At 34.3% G+C, this 21,775-nt stretch overlaps 1 protein-coding gene and 2 pseudogenes across 2 annotated transcripts; 2 read left to right on the top strand and 1 right to left on the bottom strand.

Annotated features, from left to right (window-relative positions):
* The first annotated feature begins 3,302 nt into the window (after positions 1–3,302).
* Positions 3,303–12,704, top strand: LOC143533703 (zinc finger BED domain-containing protein DAYSLEEPER-like; annotated as a pseudogene).
* A 1,799-nt stretch (positions 12,705–14,503) lies between these two features.
* Positions 14,504–17,541, top strand: LOC143533669 (PX domain-containing protein EREL1-like; annotated as a pseudogene). The gene is made up of 8 exons (XR_013135399.1): positions 14,504–14,719; positions 15,826–15,918; positions 16,005–16,103; positions 16,194–16,274; positions 16,439–16,547; positions 16,847–17,106; positions 17,194–17,361; positions 17,435–17,541. The product of XR_013135399.1 is annotated as a PX domain-containing protein EREL1-like (transcript).
* Positions 17,542–17,779: 238 nt separating this feature from the next.
* On the bottom strand, positions 17,780–20,849 carry LOC143533668 (uncharacterized). Its single transcript, XM_077028371.1, has 5 exons — positions 20,636–20,849; positions 18,678–18,774; positions 18,371–18,582; positions 18,120–18,293; positions 17,780–17,969 (listed from the first exon to the last, which is right to left on the bottom strand). The coding sequence occupies exons 1-5, from the start codon at positions 20,786–20,788 to the stop codon at positions 17,883–17,885; spliced, it is 723 nt and encodes a 240-aa protein (XP_076884486.1). The 5' UTR covers positions 20,789–20,849; the 3' UTR covers positions 17,780–17,882.
* Positions 20,850–21,775: the final 926 nt, after the last annotated feature.

Raw genomic sequence — 21,775 nt, 5'->3', positions numbered from 1 at the left:
AAAAAAGATTTAGTACAATGCAAGGCTCAACATCAAATTCAAGGCAACAAGAAGGTCAAAATCAACCATCTCAATCTGCACAAGATTACGTTAATCTTGATGGAGATAAAAACCTTGATGCACCCCATAATCAAAATGTTAATGAGACTCAAGTGTAGATCCCAATGACAAAGATGATGTCTTGCTTAAGCGTAAACGTGCAAGGAAAGCAAAAGTATGGGAGGATGTTGAAGAAGTGACTCTTCCCAATGGGACGGAAAAAGTTAAATGCATTCATTGCACTAAACTTTTGTCTATAAGCACAGGCAAGCCTACATCAACATGGACAAGACACATGGAGAGTTGCATGAAACGAAAGCAATATTTAAGACTCAACAGTTGCTAAATTTTCAGCCAGTTGATGTTGATACGGGTTTAAATAAGTCGTTTCCTTTTATTGCACCTAACGCAAAGTATGATGCAAACAAGATGAGGGAATCAATAGCACACTGGATAATGGCAACCGAGCAACCATTTAGCATTGTTGAAGATGACATGTTCGTATACATGATGAAGACGTCAAATCCAATGTTTGAGAAGGTAAGTAAGACCACAATAACGGCAGATTGCTTTAAGGTATACGAGCACGAAAAGAAAAAATTGAAAGCTTATGTAAACGAAGCTTCAAACGTTAGTTTGACCACTGATTGTTGGACGTCATCTCACCAAAAAATTGAGTACATGGTCATCACCGGGCACTTCATTGATCAGAATTGGAGGTATGATGAACACCTCTATACCTTTTTTTTCCTTTATTTTAACATGCTATATGCATATATTCTTTCATTTATTTATTTTATTAGTTTTAACTTTAGAAATTTTACATCATAGATTGCAGAAACGTGTGTTAAGTTTTGTGCATGTACCTCCTCCTCGTACCGGTCATGATATTGCAGATGGCATCTACAAATGTTTAAAGGAGTGGGGAATTGAGAAAAAGATCTTCTCCATTTCCGTGGATAATGCCTTATATAATGACAGGGCGGTGAATACTTTGAAAACCAACTTTGATAGAGTTAAGAAACTTCCTTGTGGTGGAAAGTTATTTCATTTTCGGTGTTGCGCACATATCTTAAATTTGCTTGTTAAAGATGGTCTTTCAAAGATTGATTTCGTCATTGAAGAGGTTCGTGAAGCTGTGAAATATATAAATCATTCGAAGGCAAGGCGTCAGATGTTTTCAACTGTTGCACATCAACTTCAAGTGCGTGACAGAAAGTTACTAATTGATGTTCCGACGAGATGGAATTCCACATACGATATGCTATCTCTTGCTATGATGTTTAAAGACGTTTTTCCAAGGTATGTTTTATAAATGCCAATGTTTTTTATATTTCATGATTGAGTATATATTTTATTAATTTTATATTGTTTTCTAGATATGCAGATACGAACCACATTTTAAACACTTACCCACCGAACAAGATTGGGAAAATGTGAAAGATGTGTGTGAAGTTTTGAAGGTTTTTAAGGATTGCACAAATATCATATCTAGTAGTGATTATCCCACTGCAAATTAATACCTTATGGAGGTTTACAAAGTCAAAGAAACATTAGACAAAAGTGTATTATCCGAGAGTAATTTCATTCGTGTCATGATTGAAAAAATGAAGGAAAAGTTTGATAAGTACTAGGGAGAGTGTCACTTATTGATGGCCATAGCTGCAATGCTAGATCCCAGGTTAAAAAAATGGTATATTGAATTTTGTTACCCAAAGATATACCCACAAGCTGAAGCCGAGAAGAATATTGAAGACGTGTTGGATGCACTAACTAAAATGTACGAAGAATATTTGAAGATATATGATGAATCAATCAAAGATGCTACAAGTAAAAGTGGATCTTCTGGAGGAAGCACGATTTCAACGCCTAATGAAAATGCATCAAGTTCAGAATGGGACGCATTTGAGGAGTTTCTTAAAGATGTTGAAGTGGTGAGGCCAAACAAATCTGAACTTAAAATGTATTTCAAAGAAGGTGTTATTAAAGGGCGTGAACAAATGAACTTCAATGTGTTAGATTGGTGGAACACTCACAAGCTAACATATCTTGTTCTATCTAAGATGGCATCGAATATACTTGCAGTTCCAGTTTCAACTGTCGCTTCTGAGTCAACATTTAGCGCGGGAGGGAGAGTTATTGATCCATATCGATCTACATTATCGCCTTCTACTGTAGAAATGCTAATTTGTGGAGGGGATTGGATTAGGCAAATGTATGAAATAAAGAAGAAGCTAAAGGTAAATTTAAAACCTTAAAACATATATGATTATTTATTTTAAAGTATTGACTTTGTGTCTTTGTTTTTGTAGAAGGATGACGCACCGTTTGAGGTTTTATTACCAAGTGGGAAACAAAACTAAAATAAAGGTACACATATTGAATAAATTGTTTGGTTAAAACTTACATATTGACTAAACAAAACTAAATTGTACCTACATTATATTGTAGACTTGTGGTAAACTTTGTTGAAATTTGTTTGTTATTATAATTTAATTATTGAATATATTGTTGATTTATTGTTTCAGGTTTTTATTCAATTAGTGGTTCGGGACTTTTTTTGAATATTGGCTATGGAATTGGAGAAGACGAGAAATTTGGATGGTCGTTATGGCTTTTTCTTAAAAAAACATTAGCTTGTTCTCGCTACTTCTTATGTTTATTTTTGTTGGTTTTGTATGTTCGTATGGTTATTTGGACTTATTTTGGTCGTTTGTGTGGTTATTTTGGTTTGACTTTTTATGTTAACTTTTATATGAGACTTTCAAGTTTCAATTCGCATTTCTCTATTTATCACTGCGCTAGTTAATGCTAAATCGAGCTTATCGAGTCAAGCTTTGGCGAGCTTAATCCGAGCTTGGGCTCGTTTAAAGGGTTTTTCGAGCCTATCGAGCCGATCCCGAGCTCTAAGACACGAGCCGAGCTCGATCCTGAAAACATGGGCTCGACTCGAGCTCGAGCTTCAGAAAATCTTAACGAGCCGAGCTCGAGTAGTGCATAGCTCGGGCTCAGCTCGGCTTGTTTGCCCCCTATCCACAACTATATCATAAAAAATATTTGAAGAAGTCGACTCAAAGTGACGTACAAAAAATATACGAGGTGCATCAACAAAGACACGGTTTTCTCGGGATGCTTGGTAGCCTCGATTGCACGCACTGGGAATAAGAATCCTGTCCTGTTGTTTGGCAAGGTCAATATCATCGGGGTGATCATGATGACCCAACAGTTATTCTTGAGGCAGTTGCATCATTTGATCTTTGGATATGGCATGCGTTTTTGGGATGCCCGGTGTAAACAATGATGTAGCTGTGATTAATGTGTCCCCTATTTTTGCCCGCCTCACAGACGGAGTCTCACCCGACACCTCATTTTCCACGAACGATGTCAATTACGAATATGGATATTATCTAGTCGACGGTATTTATCCAGAGTGGGCCACGTTGGTTCTTAGCTTTACATGCCTGACTGACGAAAAACGTCAGTATTTCAAGAAAAAAACACGAGTTGGCGAGAAAAGACATCGAAAGGGAATTCGAGGTATTAAAGAAATGTTGGTCTATCATTAGACAACCGACTCGTTTTCAACAAATGGATAAGTTAAGAAACATAATGTACACTTGCATTATCTTGCATAATATGATATTGGAGGACTCGGGTAGAGCAATTTGCCAAGGAGAGTACAACGATGAGCCAGAGCCGATCTGTAAACTAAACGAATATGAGAAACTTACTAATTTATTAAAAACACGAAAAAGGGAAACGAATTTCAACCTTCGATCGGATTTGGTTGAACATCTTTGGAGTAATAAGCAAGATGACAGCGAGGACGACAACTAAAAGTAGCTGTAATTTTTTTATAAGTTTTCATATTTAATTTATTTTGTATTTTTTATTATTGTATTATATATTATTGTATTGGTTTTTTTGTTTTATGAAAAAAAAATGAAAAAAGGTTGGGCTTCAAGACCCTCTCACTATAGAGGGGCATTATGCCCTGGGGCTTCGATGCCCGATGCCCACATGGAGCTGACATGACACTGTGGAGAGGCTTCGAAACCCCCCACCATAGCATACAGTCTTAAAGCAATACAAGGTTTCCACATGACATTCAACTAGCATGTCCACATAGGATTCCAACTAATTAGTTTTCCATTTATATAATTTTCACATTTTAATTTGAACATTATTTTTAAACATTAACTTCTAAGTTAAAGAAAGTTTCAAAATAAATTTTATAATCATCCTTTATTGAGTGATAAAGACAATTAATTGTTTTCATTTTTTTTTTAATTTTGAGACTTTCTTAGTTTATTTTATTTTTTTTGAATTTTGGGAAATTATCTATGAACGTTCGGACCGAATGCATGGATGTTTCGATTGAAATGGTGGTTTAAGTCACGAGGTTTGAATTATATTGCTGCTTTATTAAATGCGCGGTTTAATAAAAATTATAATTGTATCTCATTGTTATATTCATATTTTTAGCATTTTATATGTTGTGTACTTAAATGTTTTATAATTTCAATAAAAATAGTTTATAGCACACAACTTATGTTACAATATCTACATGTTTACGCTTCATAGTTTATAACATATGAATTAAGTAGATGATGAAGTTTTAATTAATATGTCCTTTTTGTTTCATGGTTTAAGTTAGAAATATGTGGCATAACTTATAATTATGTTTTAAATTATTATTTTTTCTATTTGTTTTTGGTCTGTTGGGTTCTTTTAATTAAAGCAACAATATGATACCTTATCTTATATTATCTTATTATACTATTAAAGCAATACAAGGTTTCAACACGGCGATCAATTAGCATGTCCACATAGGATTCCACATGTTAAATTTTCCATTTATATAATTTCCACATGTTAATTTGAACATTATTTTTAAACATTAACTCCATAACTAAAGAAAGTTTCAAAATAAATTGTTATAATCATCATTTATTGAGTAAGCCCTGCTTGCGGTACGCGCATATAATGTATATATGTATAAACCCTTGGGTGGGTAAAAGTGAAATTGCACTAATTTTGACGTTATTTTTACTAATCTCGTGAAAATAATGTTAAAAGTGACGGAAGGCTAATCAGACATCATGTGGTGGCATTGATAGCCGAAAGACAAGGGTACATGTACCAATCAGCCAGTGTGCCAATGGTTGAGTGTTATGGACCTTATGTCCAAGGCTTGATGCAAAACTACTTTCGAGCCGGGTGTCTCACCGGAAGCAGCCTCTCTATTCCTACGGGATAGAGGTAAGGCTGTCTACATCTTACCCTTCTCAGACCCTACCATAGCTTTGTGATTGGTGGGATATACTGAGTACGATGATGATGATCATTTATTGAGTGATAAAGACAATTAATTGTTTTCATTGTTATTTTTTAAAATTTTGAGACTTTGTTGTTATTATTATTATTTTATTTTGAGAAATTATTTATGAACGTTTGAACTGGATGCATAGATGTTTGGATTGAAATAGTGGTTTAAGTCACGAAGTTTAGATTATATTGTTGCTTCATTAATCGCGCAGTTTAATAAAATTATAATTATATATCATTGTTATATTCATATTTTTAGCATTTACATGTTGTGTACTTAAATGCTTTATAATTTCAATAAAAATAGTTTTATAACACACAACTTATGTTACAACATCTGCATGTTTACGCTTCATAGTTTACAGCATTTGAATTCAGTAGATGATGAAATTTTAATTAATATTCCTTTTTTTTGTTTTATGGTATAATTAGAAATATGTGGCATAACTTATAATTATGTTTGAAATTGTTGTTTTTTTTCTATTTGTCTTTTGTATGTTGGATTCTTTTAACTAAAATAACAATGTGATACCTTATGATGATATTAATGCTATATAAACTAACGTTTACAATTCATTAAAATGTATATAACACACACGCGCGCGCACACACACACATATACACACATATATAAAGTTTTATATTTTTTCCGTCCGTGTATAACACGGGATCTAACCTAGTTAATATTATATTGTTGGTGTCATAACTTTTTTTGGTTTTTAATTTTCTTGTTTGTTTTAGTTATTTTTCTATTTTTTTTATATTATTATTTGTTCTTATAATTTTTTATTTTTAATTTTTATTATATTTGCCGCTGGGTTTGATCTAGTACCTTGTGAACCTAACCGATACAGACATAATTTAGGTCGACTAACAGCCACAACGAGTGGATTTTACCAATTCCACACCAACACTTTAAATATGTTAGTGTTTGGGCGTTGACAAATTTATTTATAGGGTTTAGTTTCAGTACCGTTTCCGGTACCGCCACAAACCTAACTATACCTCGTGAATTCGCCTCGACTGTCACAGACCTAACCGATACCAAGCGAATTGGCTTCGACTCTTAGTTGCAATAAATAGGTTTCACAAATGTCACGTCATCAAGATATTACTTAAAAATTTTTAAATATGTTAATATTTGTTATTTTGGGGCTCACGAATTTATTCTTTAAGTTTAGGTCCACTTCCGATACAATCAAGCACCTAACTGATATCAATCTAATTCGTGTACTCGCAACCTCAACAAGCGCGTTTTACCAACCAAATACACTCCGTCTTAAATATGTTTTTTTGTGTCATAAGTTATACGAGAGCCGATACTATTTTAGGCGTTTACTAATTTATTTTTTGGGTGTTTAGCGTCGATACTGTAACGAGCCAAACCGATACTGATTGAATTCGCGTCATTGCGTCGCCGCAAAGCAGTGGATTTTGTTACCTAGTTACCATTAAAAATAAACCGAGGATGACTATAATATATTCATTTGGATTGGTCTCAATAGATCCGTTTCTCGCTTTTTTCAGTTTACCCGTGAGATACTTACCAGTTACCCCTAAACGGATCACAATTACCCCTTTCACCCTTTTATAAAGATTTAACATCTTCAACACCATAAACCAAAAACCAAGTAATGTCTTTTTCAGTCATGACTCACCTGTTATGTATCATCCATGGGTATACACCTAGCATGTCTTATTGTTCAAAAGTTCATCATTCAAGTCAATTTGAATGCTTCATTAGTTTAGAACCATATGATCATGTAATTTAACTTGTTCTTTATATTTAATGGACAATAAACTTCAATCGAAACTTTGGGGTATTGTAAGAACTCAATTTTTTAGGGCTGTAACCAAGGTTGTAAAAGTCGTTAGGCGGTCCTAAGCGGTCGACCAAGGAGTCACGACTACTCGGGAATAGTCGGGGATTACTCGGAAAATACCTACGGAGTACTCGGCCGAGGCGGGGAGTACTCGGCCGTCTACTCGGGAACTTTACAACATTGGCTGTAACAACATGTCGGATATGACATGATGACTTGTGGTATTAAACACAAACACGGCAGGATAACTAATTATGTCATTTTCCAAACATGAATATGAACCTGTTTAGTAACATGTTAACTTGTTAAGACCTGTTATGGTACATGTTTAAAGACACGGTAAATAATACATGTGTAATGAAACAGAAATTTTCAAAACGAGCATAAAAGTCTTAATTAATAACATACTCCAAACAAAAAACCACAAATTCATAGCATACTTGAAACAAATAAACAATGAAGCAAACTATAACATCCATTAAAAATATAATATCAGATCTTGACGGACATATTTGAAACGTAGTATGTAAATATGACTTTGGGTTTAGGATAGGGGTGAGCAAGATAAGGGTCATACCCTTGAAACCCTTTTACACGACTCGTAAAACCCTTAATTAGACCCGAATATATAGTAAGGGTTAGGTAAAGGGTATTTAAATTTCTCCTTAAAGGGTAAAAGGGTTTCAAGGGTCTGACCCTTTTTCAGACCCTTTACCCGTTTACTAGTTTCTAGATATACATCAGCTTTGTGATTAATCTAAAATGTATGAGAGGTTTGTATTTTATATATGATTCGTCATAAATTTTTCCAACTACTAAGAAAAATAAAAATAAAAGGTCATACTACTAACTGGAAACATATAATATATATCCTAAAATCACTGAATTCTTCTCTACATGAAATTTGTGAATGTGAATATTATTTGCATCGGTTCAAATGGTTGATAAACTTTCGAGGTTAGAGTTTACTGTGTTATTAAATGAAAGTATAATTGTTCTAAGATTTATATATTAAAGTCATATGATATATGCAACTAGTAAATGCAGAAGATGAGCTGCGATTACTGCTTTAAGGGGTAAAGGGTTGGACCCATGAAACCCTTATTTATACCCGACCCTTTTATTGTTTATAGGGTAGGGTCTCGGGTCCACATTTCTTCCTAAAAGAGTAAAGGGTCCGGGTAGGGTATTAGGTAAAAGGATATGTACCCTTTGAACAGGCCTAGTTTAGGACTTTAGAAGTGTAGATTAATTAAACATCTAAACAGGTTACTAGTAAGTTTACAGGTGATTGCATGAATTTAAGCATGTCTTAAACAGGTCGACCTATTTAAGACACGAAACATGTTAAGCTCAAACCCAAAAATATTAAAACTCGTGTCGTGTCATGTTAACAGTTCATGGCAAAAATTGACATTCCTATTTTTTTTATTGCATAGAAAACCAATATACATTAATCAAATTAATTTGTTTATTTATCTATTTGACCTATAATCACCAACCCTAACTAGTAACTACAGTAACTGTTATTAAACCTATAGTCATTCATTAAGCCATAAACTACCATCAACAATCAAGTTTAGACCTTTTGATCCGTCACTTTAACCCAAACCGATCGTTTAGCATAAAACCTGCAACATTCATATTTGATCACTTTTCAGTATACAATAGTTTACAAAGATTAAGATAGTCACTAAACAATAAATAGATATGAGATTCTTTTTTTTAAATGCCAATACCGTAATCGTACCGATTTTGCCTATTCATTACGGGTATGATATTTTGGTATTTTGTACCCGCATAAAATATGTAGAGCCTTTATTAGAAACTTCCATATTTAATTATTTATGTTAAAGAAAAGGTCCAACTGATAATTAATCATGCAGTCCACCCGGTATTCATACCAATTCAATCAATCTGATACCCGCACCGCTTCAGTTTATTTGTTAGTCGTACTTATACCGGTACCAAGATCATTGAAGATTCGGAAAAATAAACGAACAAAGCGGTACCGAAGTGTCTATGATGCCAAATTGTATAAAAACACCCGTCCATCTCCGCTACTGTTGTACCTGGCGCGAGGTAGTTGGTAAAACCTCAACGTTCAAACCTGATGTTGGTAAAAGCCGAGATTTACGTCAGTGAGTCAACGAGAATTTGGTCAGTATCGTTCACGTTCATTATGATATAGACACTATTGGTAAAACCTTAGCACTAAACCCAATAAACATATTCGTCAAATTAGCATTTAAAAAGAATAAATTATTTAAAATTATTTGTTTGGTCGGTAAACCCGGGCAGTGGTAAAACCCAGCGTTGTTGGTCCCGAACATTGAGGCGGTAACCGGACACCAATCTGGTCAGTTACGGCTATGTTCATTACAGTACTGAAGCTAAAAAAGGGGGAAATATAAAAATTGAGCGGACCAATGGGTTGGTGTCGGTCGGTAAGCTCGGGCGTTGGTAAACCCGAGCGTAGTCGATCCCAGGCGTTGAGACGATAAGTCTATGCGAATCAGGTCGACTTCCATCACGTTCGTTATGATATTATAGTTAAAACAAACAAAAAAAACAAAATTCTCGCTCAATCGGCTTCCGTTAATTTTGTTATGATCTCAAAACCAAAAACAATGCTATGAACAAATGAGATGCCATCAAGTAGCTCAATAACAACTTAAGGACACCAAACTTGTCAATACATTGAACGGCTGTGATTTAACATCAAGTGGCGGTGGGCCAAGATCCATTGGTCAAGTAATATATATAATAATAATATGAATGGACCCATAAACGCAAAAGCCTCTTACAATATTATTATTGGACTTCTACTAGGGTTCAGCCCCCAAAACTGTAAGCCCATCATCTTCTTCAAACTCCAAAAACTTTTATGTTTCTTTTCTTTAATTATTCATTAATAACAAAAATGTTGTATAACCTTACACCCTTAAACCCTATGCCCAAGATTTCTCAAACCCATCAAGGATATGTTGTTAATAATTACATGTTTATGAAAACCAATAAAAATACTGTCTTTATTTAATTATGATCATATTTGTTAGTTGTATAGAATGCATAATGCATAATAATGCGAATTCTTCTTCTTGTTGTTGTGATATTGTTTTATGAAGAAACATGTTGTTAGCAAAATCATCTTGAAACTGTGTTTTTAACTTTTTATGTTAATCAATACTTCAAGAAAAGTGTGTACCGGTACGGTAACAGTTCGTTATAAGATGGGTATATGTACTTGTTATTCGATCTTTTTTATCTGTTAAAAAGTACAAGTTTTTTTAATAAATTGCAAACTATTTATTAAACTTATTTAAAAAAAAGCTCTCTCTAAAAAAGTTAAAACAATTATAGAGAAAATAAATCTTTTTTAAAGAATAGAAAAAATTTATTTAAAAAACAGTTTTGATATAAACTTTCTTTAATAAAGAATGAATCGAGTTAATGTAAAACTTGAGATTGTGGGTGCATTTATATAAACTATAGGGAAAAGGGTACGTTTAACAAAGCCTTTTATAATATCTGATCATAGCATTAGTGTGACAGCTTATTTGTACAAGTCATATCTATTTTTTAAGTTCTTATTACATGCTGAATTTATTTATTGCAGAAACATCTATAGCAATGGCTAACCCTGCAAACAACAATGAACATTCTATTGTGAAGACTAGACCAACGAAATCAATGGTTTGGGAACATTTTACAATCGAAACCGTTCATGCTGATGGCCCGAAAGCTCGTTGTATGCTATGCAAGGGATTATTTGCTTACAAAAAAACATCTGGGACCAGTCACCTAAAAAGGCATATTACAGAGAAGATTTGCCTCGTTATCCGAATGAACGAGAAAAGTGATCAAATCATACCAAGAAAACGCCGTAAAAGAAGTTCCAGACCGAAAAGTTCATCCTTTAATCAAGATGACTTCAGGCAGGATATTGTAAAGATGGTTATTATGCATGAATATCCACTTGATATAATGCAATGTCCTGCCTTTTTCAACTGTTTAAAATCACTTCAACCTGAATTTACCATTTTACCCCTGGAAACGGATGAGCACGATTGCTTGGCGTTATACCAACAAGAAAGGCAGGCACTTTTCGATATGGTTAGGAGCTGCACGGGTCGGGTTAACCTCTCTCTTGAGTACCGGGCCACTGATCAAAGTATCGGGTATGTTTTCATAACGGGCCAGTTTGTAGACAGTGATTGGAAACTGCATAGAAAGATTCTTTCGGTTGCTTTGTTATCGTTTCCTGATTCGGAATCTGTTTTTGATAATGCTGTTTGTTGTTGTATTAATGATTGGAACTTGGAGAACAAGTTGCTTGCAGTAACTCTTGATGAATCTTTTTCAAACAAAGATGTGAGAAAAAGTTTAACGAGTTTACTTTCGGTCAAAAACTCGTTAAATTTTGATGACTCGTTACATTTTAAAGGGAGGTTCTTGATTGGGAGTTGTTATGCACGGGTTTTGTGTCATCTTGCGCAAGATGCGTTAGGGGTATTATCGGAAACGGTGAAAAAAGTTCGTGATAGCGTGAAGTATGTGGTGACGGTTAGATCTTGCGAAGAACGGTTTAACGAACTCAAAGTTCAGCTTCAGGTACCGAGTGTGAAAAGTTTTGTGCTTGATGACCAAAGTCAATGGAACACAACATATCATATGTTGGTAGCTGCAAGTGAGTTAAAAGAGGTGTTTTCTTGTTTGGATGCTTTGGTCCAAAATTACCAAAATACCCTCACGATGGCCGAATGGAAGCAAGTCGACGTTCTCTGTACATACTTGAAACTCTTACTTGATGCTGCTGATGTTCTAACGGGCCCCACGTATCCGACTGCGAATGCATTCTTTCATGAAGCATGGAAGATACAACTCGAGCTAAAGCATGCATCAGTGAGTCAGGATCCGTTTGTTAGAAAGTTGACCCGGTCAATGCACGAACGATTTGATATATACTGGAAAGACTGCTTTTTGGTGTTGTCAATCGCGGTTGTTATGGACCCGTGGTTTAAAATGAAGCTTGTGGAGTTTAGTTTTGCCAGAATTTACGGTCAGGATGCGGGCCAGTGGATAAAAGCTGTGAATGCTGGTGTTCATGAGCTGTTTATGCATTACGTTGTGCAAACGCTTCCTCCACCGACGTTTGTTGATAATGGAAACGAGGTTATAAAAACCGGGGCTCATGAAAATGAAGTATTTTCTGATTTTGATGTTTGCATATCCGGAGTTGCATATATGAACCCCGAGCTTGATCAGTATTTAGAAGAGTCCGTGTTACCACGGATGCAAGAGTTTGATGTTTTGGGCTGGTGGAAGTTAAACCGAAGAAAGTATCCAACTTTATCAAAACTAGCATGTGGCATACTGTAGATTCCTGTTTTGACAAGTTTTCAAGATTCGGTTTTTGATGTGACGAGTAAGAAGATGGATCGATATCGATGTTCGTTAAAACCGGCTATCGTTGAAGCACTTGTTTGTGCAAAAGATTGGTTGCAGCATTGAAGTTCACAAGCTGGTACCTTTAGTTCTTGAGTAATAGTTGCAAGATTTTAAATTTTTTTTTTGTTATGTGGTTATTGTAAATCATTTGGGATATTGGTTGGTTACACTCTTGAAAGTCTAGTATAGTCTACTATTTTTCCTGAATTATTTCTACCATTTTGTATTTATGTATTTATTTCATGTATGTTTGATTATAAAATGATTATTATGTATTGTGCTTTAAAGGTTTATTAGACTAAACAAGGAAGTAAGATAGTCGTTTTTTTAGATACTTGGATATGTGGTGAGGATGTAGTATGGCATCATGTTAATCCCTGCTTGGTTTCTTATATTGGAAAGTTTAAATGTCTAATAGTAGGATAGTGCATAGTGGAGGGACTAAAGTTTAAATGTCTAATAGTTTAGGGTTATATCTGTAATATGTTCATATGTAATATACATATACTAGAGTCGTGAATGAGAAGGATATCGATGATTTGAGAGTTAACTCCTTTTGTGTTCTTTTTTTCTCTATCGATCTTAATCTCTCAATTACTATTTTGTACGTAACACAACGCCATTGAATGGATGTAATATCGCATTAAGTTAATCTGTGCTTGAAATTATATAAACCGAACCAGACGTTTTATCTTGATTATTTTGAAATATGTAATTGTGTATATGTATAATATATATGAATATCTTTATGGTTGTAAAATATTTATTAATCTTGAAAAGTGATCAAATATGAATCTCACAAGTTTTATGCTAAATGGTTGGTTTGGGTTAAAGTAACAAGTCAAAAGGTCTGAATTTGATTATTGATGTGGATGACTATAGGATTGGTGATTAGATGGGTCAATTAGACACAAACAAAATTAATTTGGTTAATTTATCTTGGTTTTCTATACAATAAAAACAATACCACAAAGTTTTGATTGAGTTTATTGTCCATTAAATATAGACAAGGTTATATTACATGATCATGTGGTTCTAAACTTTAGTGCGATGAAGCATGCATACATTGCTATCTCAAATTTTTGGAAACCCGAATTCACATAATAAAACTGTGTTAATAAAAACCAATATATCATTTTAATATATAATATATAAAAAAACAAATAGAAGACCAAGTAGGTTGTGAAAGACGAGTTTGAGGCCAAACTAGTTATTAAAGACAAGTTTGAGGCAAAACATGTTGTCGAAGACGAACTTGTGACAAAACATGTCTTGAATTTAAAAAATGGTCTTGAACGAAGAGTTTATAAAAGACATTAATGGAATACTCTGTGAGATTCACTCACAAATTTTCCCAAAAACATTTTGGCATAGTTTCCAGATTTATGTACTATCATCATCAAAAAAAGTCTAATGTCTTGAAGCGGTGCACCAAAACAACAAAATAATGCTTCAATTCGGTTGTTTGAACCTACAATTAATCAAGCCCTTTGGATCATCGTTTCGAGCTAAGTTTTATAACAATTTACTCGTATCCTCTTTCCAATCAAAAACCCTAAAACATTAGTCTGAAATTCAAGAAAAAGTATTACGTCGTTAGGTCTTTTTTTAACGAGAAACCATCGGAAGCCAATTTTATTTAATTCGAGACCATTAGTAACAATAAAACAGTCCCGCCAATCCACCAATAATGATTATTAAAATGTAAAAAATAAAAAAGTAAAAGTAAAACATTTTAGTTTAGTTTCCAGTTTTATGTGCAATCAATCATCAATAAAAAAAGTCTAATAATGTCTTGTCTTTTAACATATTTTTCATCGAAATAATGAATGAATGAATGAGATTCAAGTAAAGTGAAGCAGATGAGTATGTACGGACTGGACGCATCTATTTACGATTACGGGTTTTCATCCGATACAGCAATCGCCAGTTCAATCTACGGCCACCGGATCGGCTTCGACGATGAGCTTTATTACCGACCAACACCGCCGCCTCCGCCCACCCCGCCGGAGTACCGTCACGACGGCACTTAGCCTCTTCCGTTAGGCATGGATTGGAGCCTCCCGCCACGTGTCTGGGTATTCAATTAGGGTTTTTTTTTTTTACATGAAGGCTTCAGTTTTGTTATAAGGAATTTTGATTCTAATGTGAAACATTGAATTTCATGAACCGCTTATTAAGATTAGCAACTTTTAAGTAGGGGTGAACCATAAATGGTCAAGTGAATATGATTAACCAACCATTTGGTTATGGTTACGGTTAATGCGTCTCGGTTAAGTCGTTAACCGACCGAAACCAAACTGAACCGAACCGAAGCTTGTTTTTCCAAATTTTATACCTTTGTTTTCAGCTTTGGAAATTTAAATTTATGAGGAAACTGTCTAGAAGGTAGCTTAGAAACCACATATTTCAGCTTCGAAACTTCATAATTGAGCCTGGAACATTTTTAACTAGAACAAAGAGAAAAAAAATAAATAAAATAAAAACACATTGGACAATTTTCCAAACTTAACCAGACCGACCCATAACGACGGTTAACCGACCGTTTGGTTATGGTTATGGTTAAGCAGTCTTCCATATTCGAACCTTGGTTATGGTTATGGTTATGGTTATGGTTATGGTTAAGTCCCCATAACCGAACCGAATTTGCACACCCCTAATCAGCTAATCTTTTGTAATTTTAGTTAGGGCTGGCAATACCCATTAATGCAACATGAAACAACACAGAGTTAAATTAAGTTTGGGTTTGGCTCGTTTGGGGCTTTGGGCTTAACAGGTCGACACGTTAAAGACTTGTTTAACTTTGTGTCTAAAGTTAAAACCTGTTTGTATTTTTCATTTTTTTTAAATAAAATATATGCCCTGCTTAGTATTACGCGCCCTTAGCCTTACTGCCTTAGTTCCTTATGGCCTTCAACTTCAGTCAATACCCGATACAAATATCTGAACCCTAGTTGATAAACACGTCGATCTTCAACTTCATCAAATCGTTGCCTTCAGTCGTGTTATTCATCGTGTCCCCAAACAGGCTGTGTCGTGCAACATGTTTGTAAACGGGTTCGTGTTCGTGTTTGGATAAATGGCACGGCTGGTTATCATGTCGTGTTCATGTCTAGCACCACATGCTATCGTGTCATGTCTAACCTGTTATGCCGGCCCTAATTTTAGTAACGTTTTTATGCAGGAAGGAAGAAATACTGTTTGGCCATATGAACCACTCAAGAAATGGAGTTACTGCGTCACCGTTCCTTCGTGGACTAAACGGTCAGACACCGAGGTATGCTCTTTTCTTTTCATAACTTGGGTATTTAATTTAACACAATATGCAAATTATCTCATAACTCATCTATCTTCTGCATGCAGTTTTTCATACTTCAGATTGGTATACAATCGCCAGAAGGAATCACCTCGACCTGACAAGTTCCAAGAAGATTCAAGGAATTCTTGAAGCTGTATTCCGAGGTTCATTTTGGTTTTCTGTTAAGTTTTATTTTTTCTTTAAGAAAGATTCAAAGAATGTAATTATTTGATATTTAACGGTCTTTTTTTCAGCTGAAAAAGGAATTCCCTAAGAAAAAATTGCCGCCAGCTCCGCCAAAGATGCTTACTAAAAGCGACACACTTTTGGAAGAGGTATAAACTGCTTTTATGTCACTTTCCGGATTTCCTAAAACATGTTTAAAACCCTTAAAATGGTTTGTTTATACTTTAATTTTCTTTGTGTTTCATTTTGTAATTCTAATAAAACCTGGTATAGTAATTATTACAGTGTTATTAACGGGTCCGTTTGGTTGCAGCGAAGGTGCGCGCTGGAGGTTTGGATGGAGAAGTTATTAACTGATATTAAGGTGTCGAGAACTGCTTCCGTGGCAATCTTTTTGGAGCTAGAAGCAGCTGCAAGACAATGTATGTATTTATTTTTTTTGCTATTAAATATATTTTAATACATTTAGACCTTGAGTTTGCGACCTTTTAAATTTTTAGTCAATGCTATAATTTGTACTCAAATTACAAAAGTTAATTCTTCTATTTTTATAGCCACAAATTTTATCAAACCATGTAAAGTTTTACTTACGAACTATTTAGAAATTTTATTAAATGTTATGGCTATAAATATTTGTATTCTATCTGTTGTGACGAAATTTTAAGTAATTTTACTTGTGAAGATTGGCAAATTGTAGTAAACTATTTTGTTGGTATTTCAGCTTGTTCTGAGTTGAATCTGAATGATTCGGTTGCAAACACTGTTTCATCAGATCAGTTGGTTTCCAATGCAACTTCTTTAACTGAGGGTGGTTCATCTGTTACATCCGATCTGGACAACAGTTGTGCTATCGAAACACCCGAATGTCAGAAGCATTCTGAACCGAATATAGAAAGCGAAAGATTTAGTGATATGCAACGGGATTTGGAAGAACTTACAAGAAAGTGTATGGAATTGGAACTGAGATTAACAGTTGAACAGGTTTTAATAACCATTTTTGTCTGTTTAACACTGTTTTCCACATAATTAGAATTGCGTATATGTGTATAAGGTTTTGAAATGTGTCAGGATGCTAGAGCACATGCAGAATCAATTGCAGCAACCACAATCCAGCAAAATAAAATGTTAACGGAAGAGTTGGATGATGTCAAAAAACAAGTCACATCGCTTAATACAAGTCATTCTGAATTGAAGCAGGAGCTTGACAGATGCTTGAAAGATAAAGTTGAATCAGAGGTAGGCTATATTTGAGGGTATGAATATGATTTTTCAAATTATTATCGACTCTTTTTGTGTTGTTGCACAACAGAACGAAAAGCAAGATCCAGAAACGCTCAAGAAAACCGTGGAAGAGAGTGCTACGACTAGCAAAATAAAGATGTAGTAAGTTTGTGTATCATATGTAAACCAATATGCATAACTTGCTGAGTGTCAAGTACTAACCATTTTGTTTCAATAAACAATTACACTACAATTACACTCGTATGTTATATCTATTGATTTGACCGTGATACACTACAATTATTCTACCAACTACATGATTGCTTTTGTTTCTGCTCTCAACGTGAAGTATAAGAACTATAGAACATAAAGTACATGATCTAAATTACTAACAACATGATACAACATTTTACACATTTAAAGGAGGTCTTGTCCTCTGAATTAAACAAATCGATGCTTACATGACAAATGTTACAACATCTAACAATAACATATTTGGTTCTTCATTCTTCATCTATGTATCTATTTGTATTTTATTAGAAGACGTCCGGATGAAAACGTCCAGGGATCGAGTTGCTTTCTTGAGCTTGCTTTAGATGCATTTTCAACGCATAGTTATTCACCTGCACATATCACCGTTATAAATTTAAAACTTTATACTTCTCTGTCGCTATTAATAAACCAAAGGTGCATTTAGAATAATGGTGTATTCTGTTGCATGCTTTGAATGATACTAAACAAAATAACAATAAAGTCAAAGTTAGAAGTTTGACCTGGAGTGTTCTGATCTGCTCCTGGTGCACCAACACCAACTGCTTCAGATGTTGCACCTCTTGTGTACTCTCATCGGAATCTTTCTGACGTTCGTGCTGAATAGCTACAGCCCGTTTCAGTATTGTATTTTCCCGCAGAAGAGCTTCAATTTGTTCCTTTAGAACAGTGTTTTCCTAAACATACAGTTAGTCAGACATGATTATGGAAAAGGTCAACTACGTTAAAAAAACAAACACAGAAACGAACCAACCTTATGAAGATTTTTTGCAGCCTCACCAACCGAATGCTCGGTTATAGATTTCTCTAAGTTCTCGAGCATGCTCATGGCACGTGACCGAGCATCATCGACACTTGTAGCATTCATCATTTCTGTGACAAACAGTTCAACCCATTCTGCACCGTTTCTGGGAGTGTTGACATGAACTGATGAGTTTTCTGTACTAACATTATTGTCACTAGTACCTGCAACAGGATTTTGAATTGATGGAAGAATTATCCATGTGTTCGATACATTTAGTGTAAGCTCAAGAATCATAAGAGAATGTCAGTGTTAATACCTGAATGCCTGTCCACATATCCAAGACAAAGTTCATTAAGACTCTTGATGGCAGAATCTAAATCATTTCCACTCTCTTCTAGAGCTTTCTCCAAAAGCTGAAAGCGGAAAGAAAGTTATTTTCAATTCATATACACACTTGGATGTAACAAATACACAGCATATCTTTATCAGCGTATGATGGCAAATTTAAAAAACACTGGTTTCAAAAGCAATGCTTTCTGTCACAGTATTACAAGGGTGATAATTTCTACCAAGTTTTGAGCCAAAAAAAAAATGTAGATTTGATTGAATAGAGAATACTCACCAAAAAACATTGGTTGGAAACATTGACAACATGAAGGCAGTCAAGGCATTATAGATTTACATTAATCAAGCAGCAGACTACTTAACCTGTTTGATCATTTCAAGCATTCCAGATCACCAAAACTGTCTATTGCACTTCTAAAATATTAAACATATCATTTCTCAAGCAGCAAGCTACATAACTTGTTCAGCCTTTGCATGTTACCGTCAAGTTGCCTTCGTGTTTATACGATGTTTTAATCTCATCGTCTGTAGTATCATACTCTTCACTGTAGCTTACTAATCTATATATTTTCATAAATTTCATGTGAAAACTCTATGTTTCTATTAGAGTTATTAAAAGCCCTCGCCATTTGCACCTAAGCCCATTTTCCAGGCGAGGCCCAATATATGCGCTTCTAGTTCCTAGGCCCTCGCTTCTTGAAGTTGACGGCACCTCTATTGGTATTGATAACCGATCAAGAGCAATGACCATTTGAACCTTTAGTATTTATTACTTTTCGAACTTTCGTTTTTCGTGTTTTGAACTTTCGGTAGTTTACGCTGAACTTTTTGTTATTCAGGTCTTGGGATTGCATTTGATTCTTGACTCTTTTAGAACTTTTGGTACTAATTAGATGATATTAAACATTATGTACTTGCTTTTGTTTATTTTATATGAATAGATACTATTATTTTTTATAATACAATATATTTTAATTTTTTTATTTAAATGTTTTTTTATATTTTGTTAGGCTCGCTTTTTTTTCGCCTTGCGCCTAGACCCCAAGCGAGGCCTATGCGCCTTTGATAACTATGGCTATTATATTTTTCGTTTCCAGATATTAGAGCCAGGGTCTCTTTGGAAGCAGCCTCTCTATTCTCTTGAATAGAGGTATGGCTTGCCTACATCCCACCCTCACTATACCCCATTGGTAGCTTCGTATATGTGGAATTTAAATTGGTGCAATTGCTGTTTGGCTTATTTCTCATCTAGGTTTTTAAATTAATAAAGCTAACTCCATTAACAGAAGAACAATCATGGTTGAAAAAGGCTGTCTAAGGCTTACGCATCGCCTGAAGCTCTGGAAAAAAGCATCAGAGGCTCAGCCTCATTCACAGCCTTAGACAGGTTTAAGCGGCAAGTCCTAATTTATTATTTTCTGGACATTTTTGACCTGTTTAGTGCTTGGTGGAATTAAATGGTGAGCCAACCCAACATTTAGCCAAAATGGACCCATGAAACCTCTTCACAGACCTAATCCTCCTTTCACACACAGTCATACAATCTCATATATTAAATAAGGTTGTTGAACTATTTTTTGTTGTTTGTTTTATTACTAAAGTAGGTTTTATAACATTCATGAGGTTTGTTTTATGAGATACATATACTTTGTTATTCTTTTTAATAGTGTCTGGAGGCTCGTTTCTGCCTTTTTAAACCTCGGAAAGGATAACTATCTTAGTTTCTAAATTTATTATGTGTTAGCAATGAAACAAAACAAACCACAGCTTATTTATCCATACTAAAAGCTACATACATAAATATCAATCTAACATAAGGTCTACCTGTTAAACATAAAGTATAGCACCATAACAATTTGACCTCTACAAAGCATAAGCATAATAATTGATTTATGTATTAATTAAACACATAATAATAATATACAGTACCTGCTTATCCATGTTAGGAAAAAGAAGCCGAAGCTGATCGATGAGAGGCGAAAGGCGAACCGGAGAACAGCGGTGCTGCTTCTTGGCAGCCGGTGACGTGGATGATGATGATTCGTCGAAGAAGGATCTCTTGCCACACACAATCGCAGACATTGTGTGTGTGTATCTCACCAAATCAATCTGATCTGATATGATCCGATTCGAATTGATAACTACTGCTGTGCTATTATTATTACAATTTGGATTGGATGGAATAATAACAATAATAAATTGGGGATTAGGGTTAGGGTTTTGCAATCGGTGGCGTGGGTGAAACAGTTTAGTTTTGATTTTGGGTGGGTATTTATAGGAGGAAGGTGAAATGAGTTTGCTTCATTTTGGGGAAACAACTTTCAAATGGGTTACGAGGTTTCTTGCGGAATATCCTTGCATTAAATAACTATATTTTATCCCCGAATTATAAGGGTTGTTTTACATTATTCGTTTTTAATATTTATATATGTATATTTGGATTTTAATTTTATTTATTGTAGAAAAGTTAATAATTAATATACTTGAGGTTTGATGATAAAATGGTTTCACAAATAAATGATATGTTATAATCCGGTTTAAAAGTTATCTAGGTTTAGTGATACCCATTACCCGTTTATTTTCTTTATTATAAATTTTTTTTAATTATAAATAATATCTTTTTTTTAAATAAAATAGGATATTATTTTTAGTATATTCCTATTTTATAGGATTTCATATCAAATATTTGATGAAATTATTTTTTAATATAATGAAATGTTACACGTTTAAGAGCTATCTGGGTTTGGTGAGACCTTTACCCGTGAATTCGGGTCAAATGCGTAGGAAACCTTCATTTACAAATAAAGTAATCTGATGGCTTGAGAGATTGGTTGTTTTACATTTTTCGTTTTTTAATATTTATTGTTTGGATTTTAATTTTCTTTATTGTAAGAAAGTTAATAATATACTTAGGGTTTGATGATGAAAGGCTTTCATAAATAAATGATATGTTATAACCCGTTTAAAAGCTATCTGGATTTGGTGACGCATGACCCGCTTATGTTTTTTACTATAAAATTGTTTATTAATTATTAATAATATCCTTTTCTTTTTAAATTAGATATTAAA

This window comes from Bidens hawaiensis, unplaced genomic scaffold (genome assembly GCF_021521415.1).
Source record: "Bidens hawaiensis isolate Kalapana, Puna unplaced genomic scaffold, B.hawaiensis_p1.1 tig00009828_1, whole genome shotgun sequence".
Classification (NCBI taxonomy): domain Eukaryota; kingdom Viridiplantae; phylum Streptophyta; class Magnoliopsida; order Asterales; family Asteraceae; genus Bidens; species Bidens hawaiensis.
The sequence above is the reverse complement of the archived record's forward strand: the minus strand, read 5'-3'. Positions and strand labels throughout refer to the sequence as shown.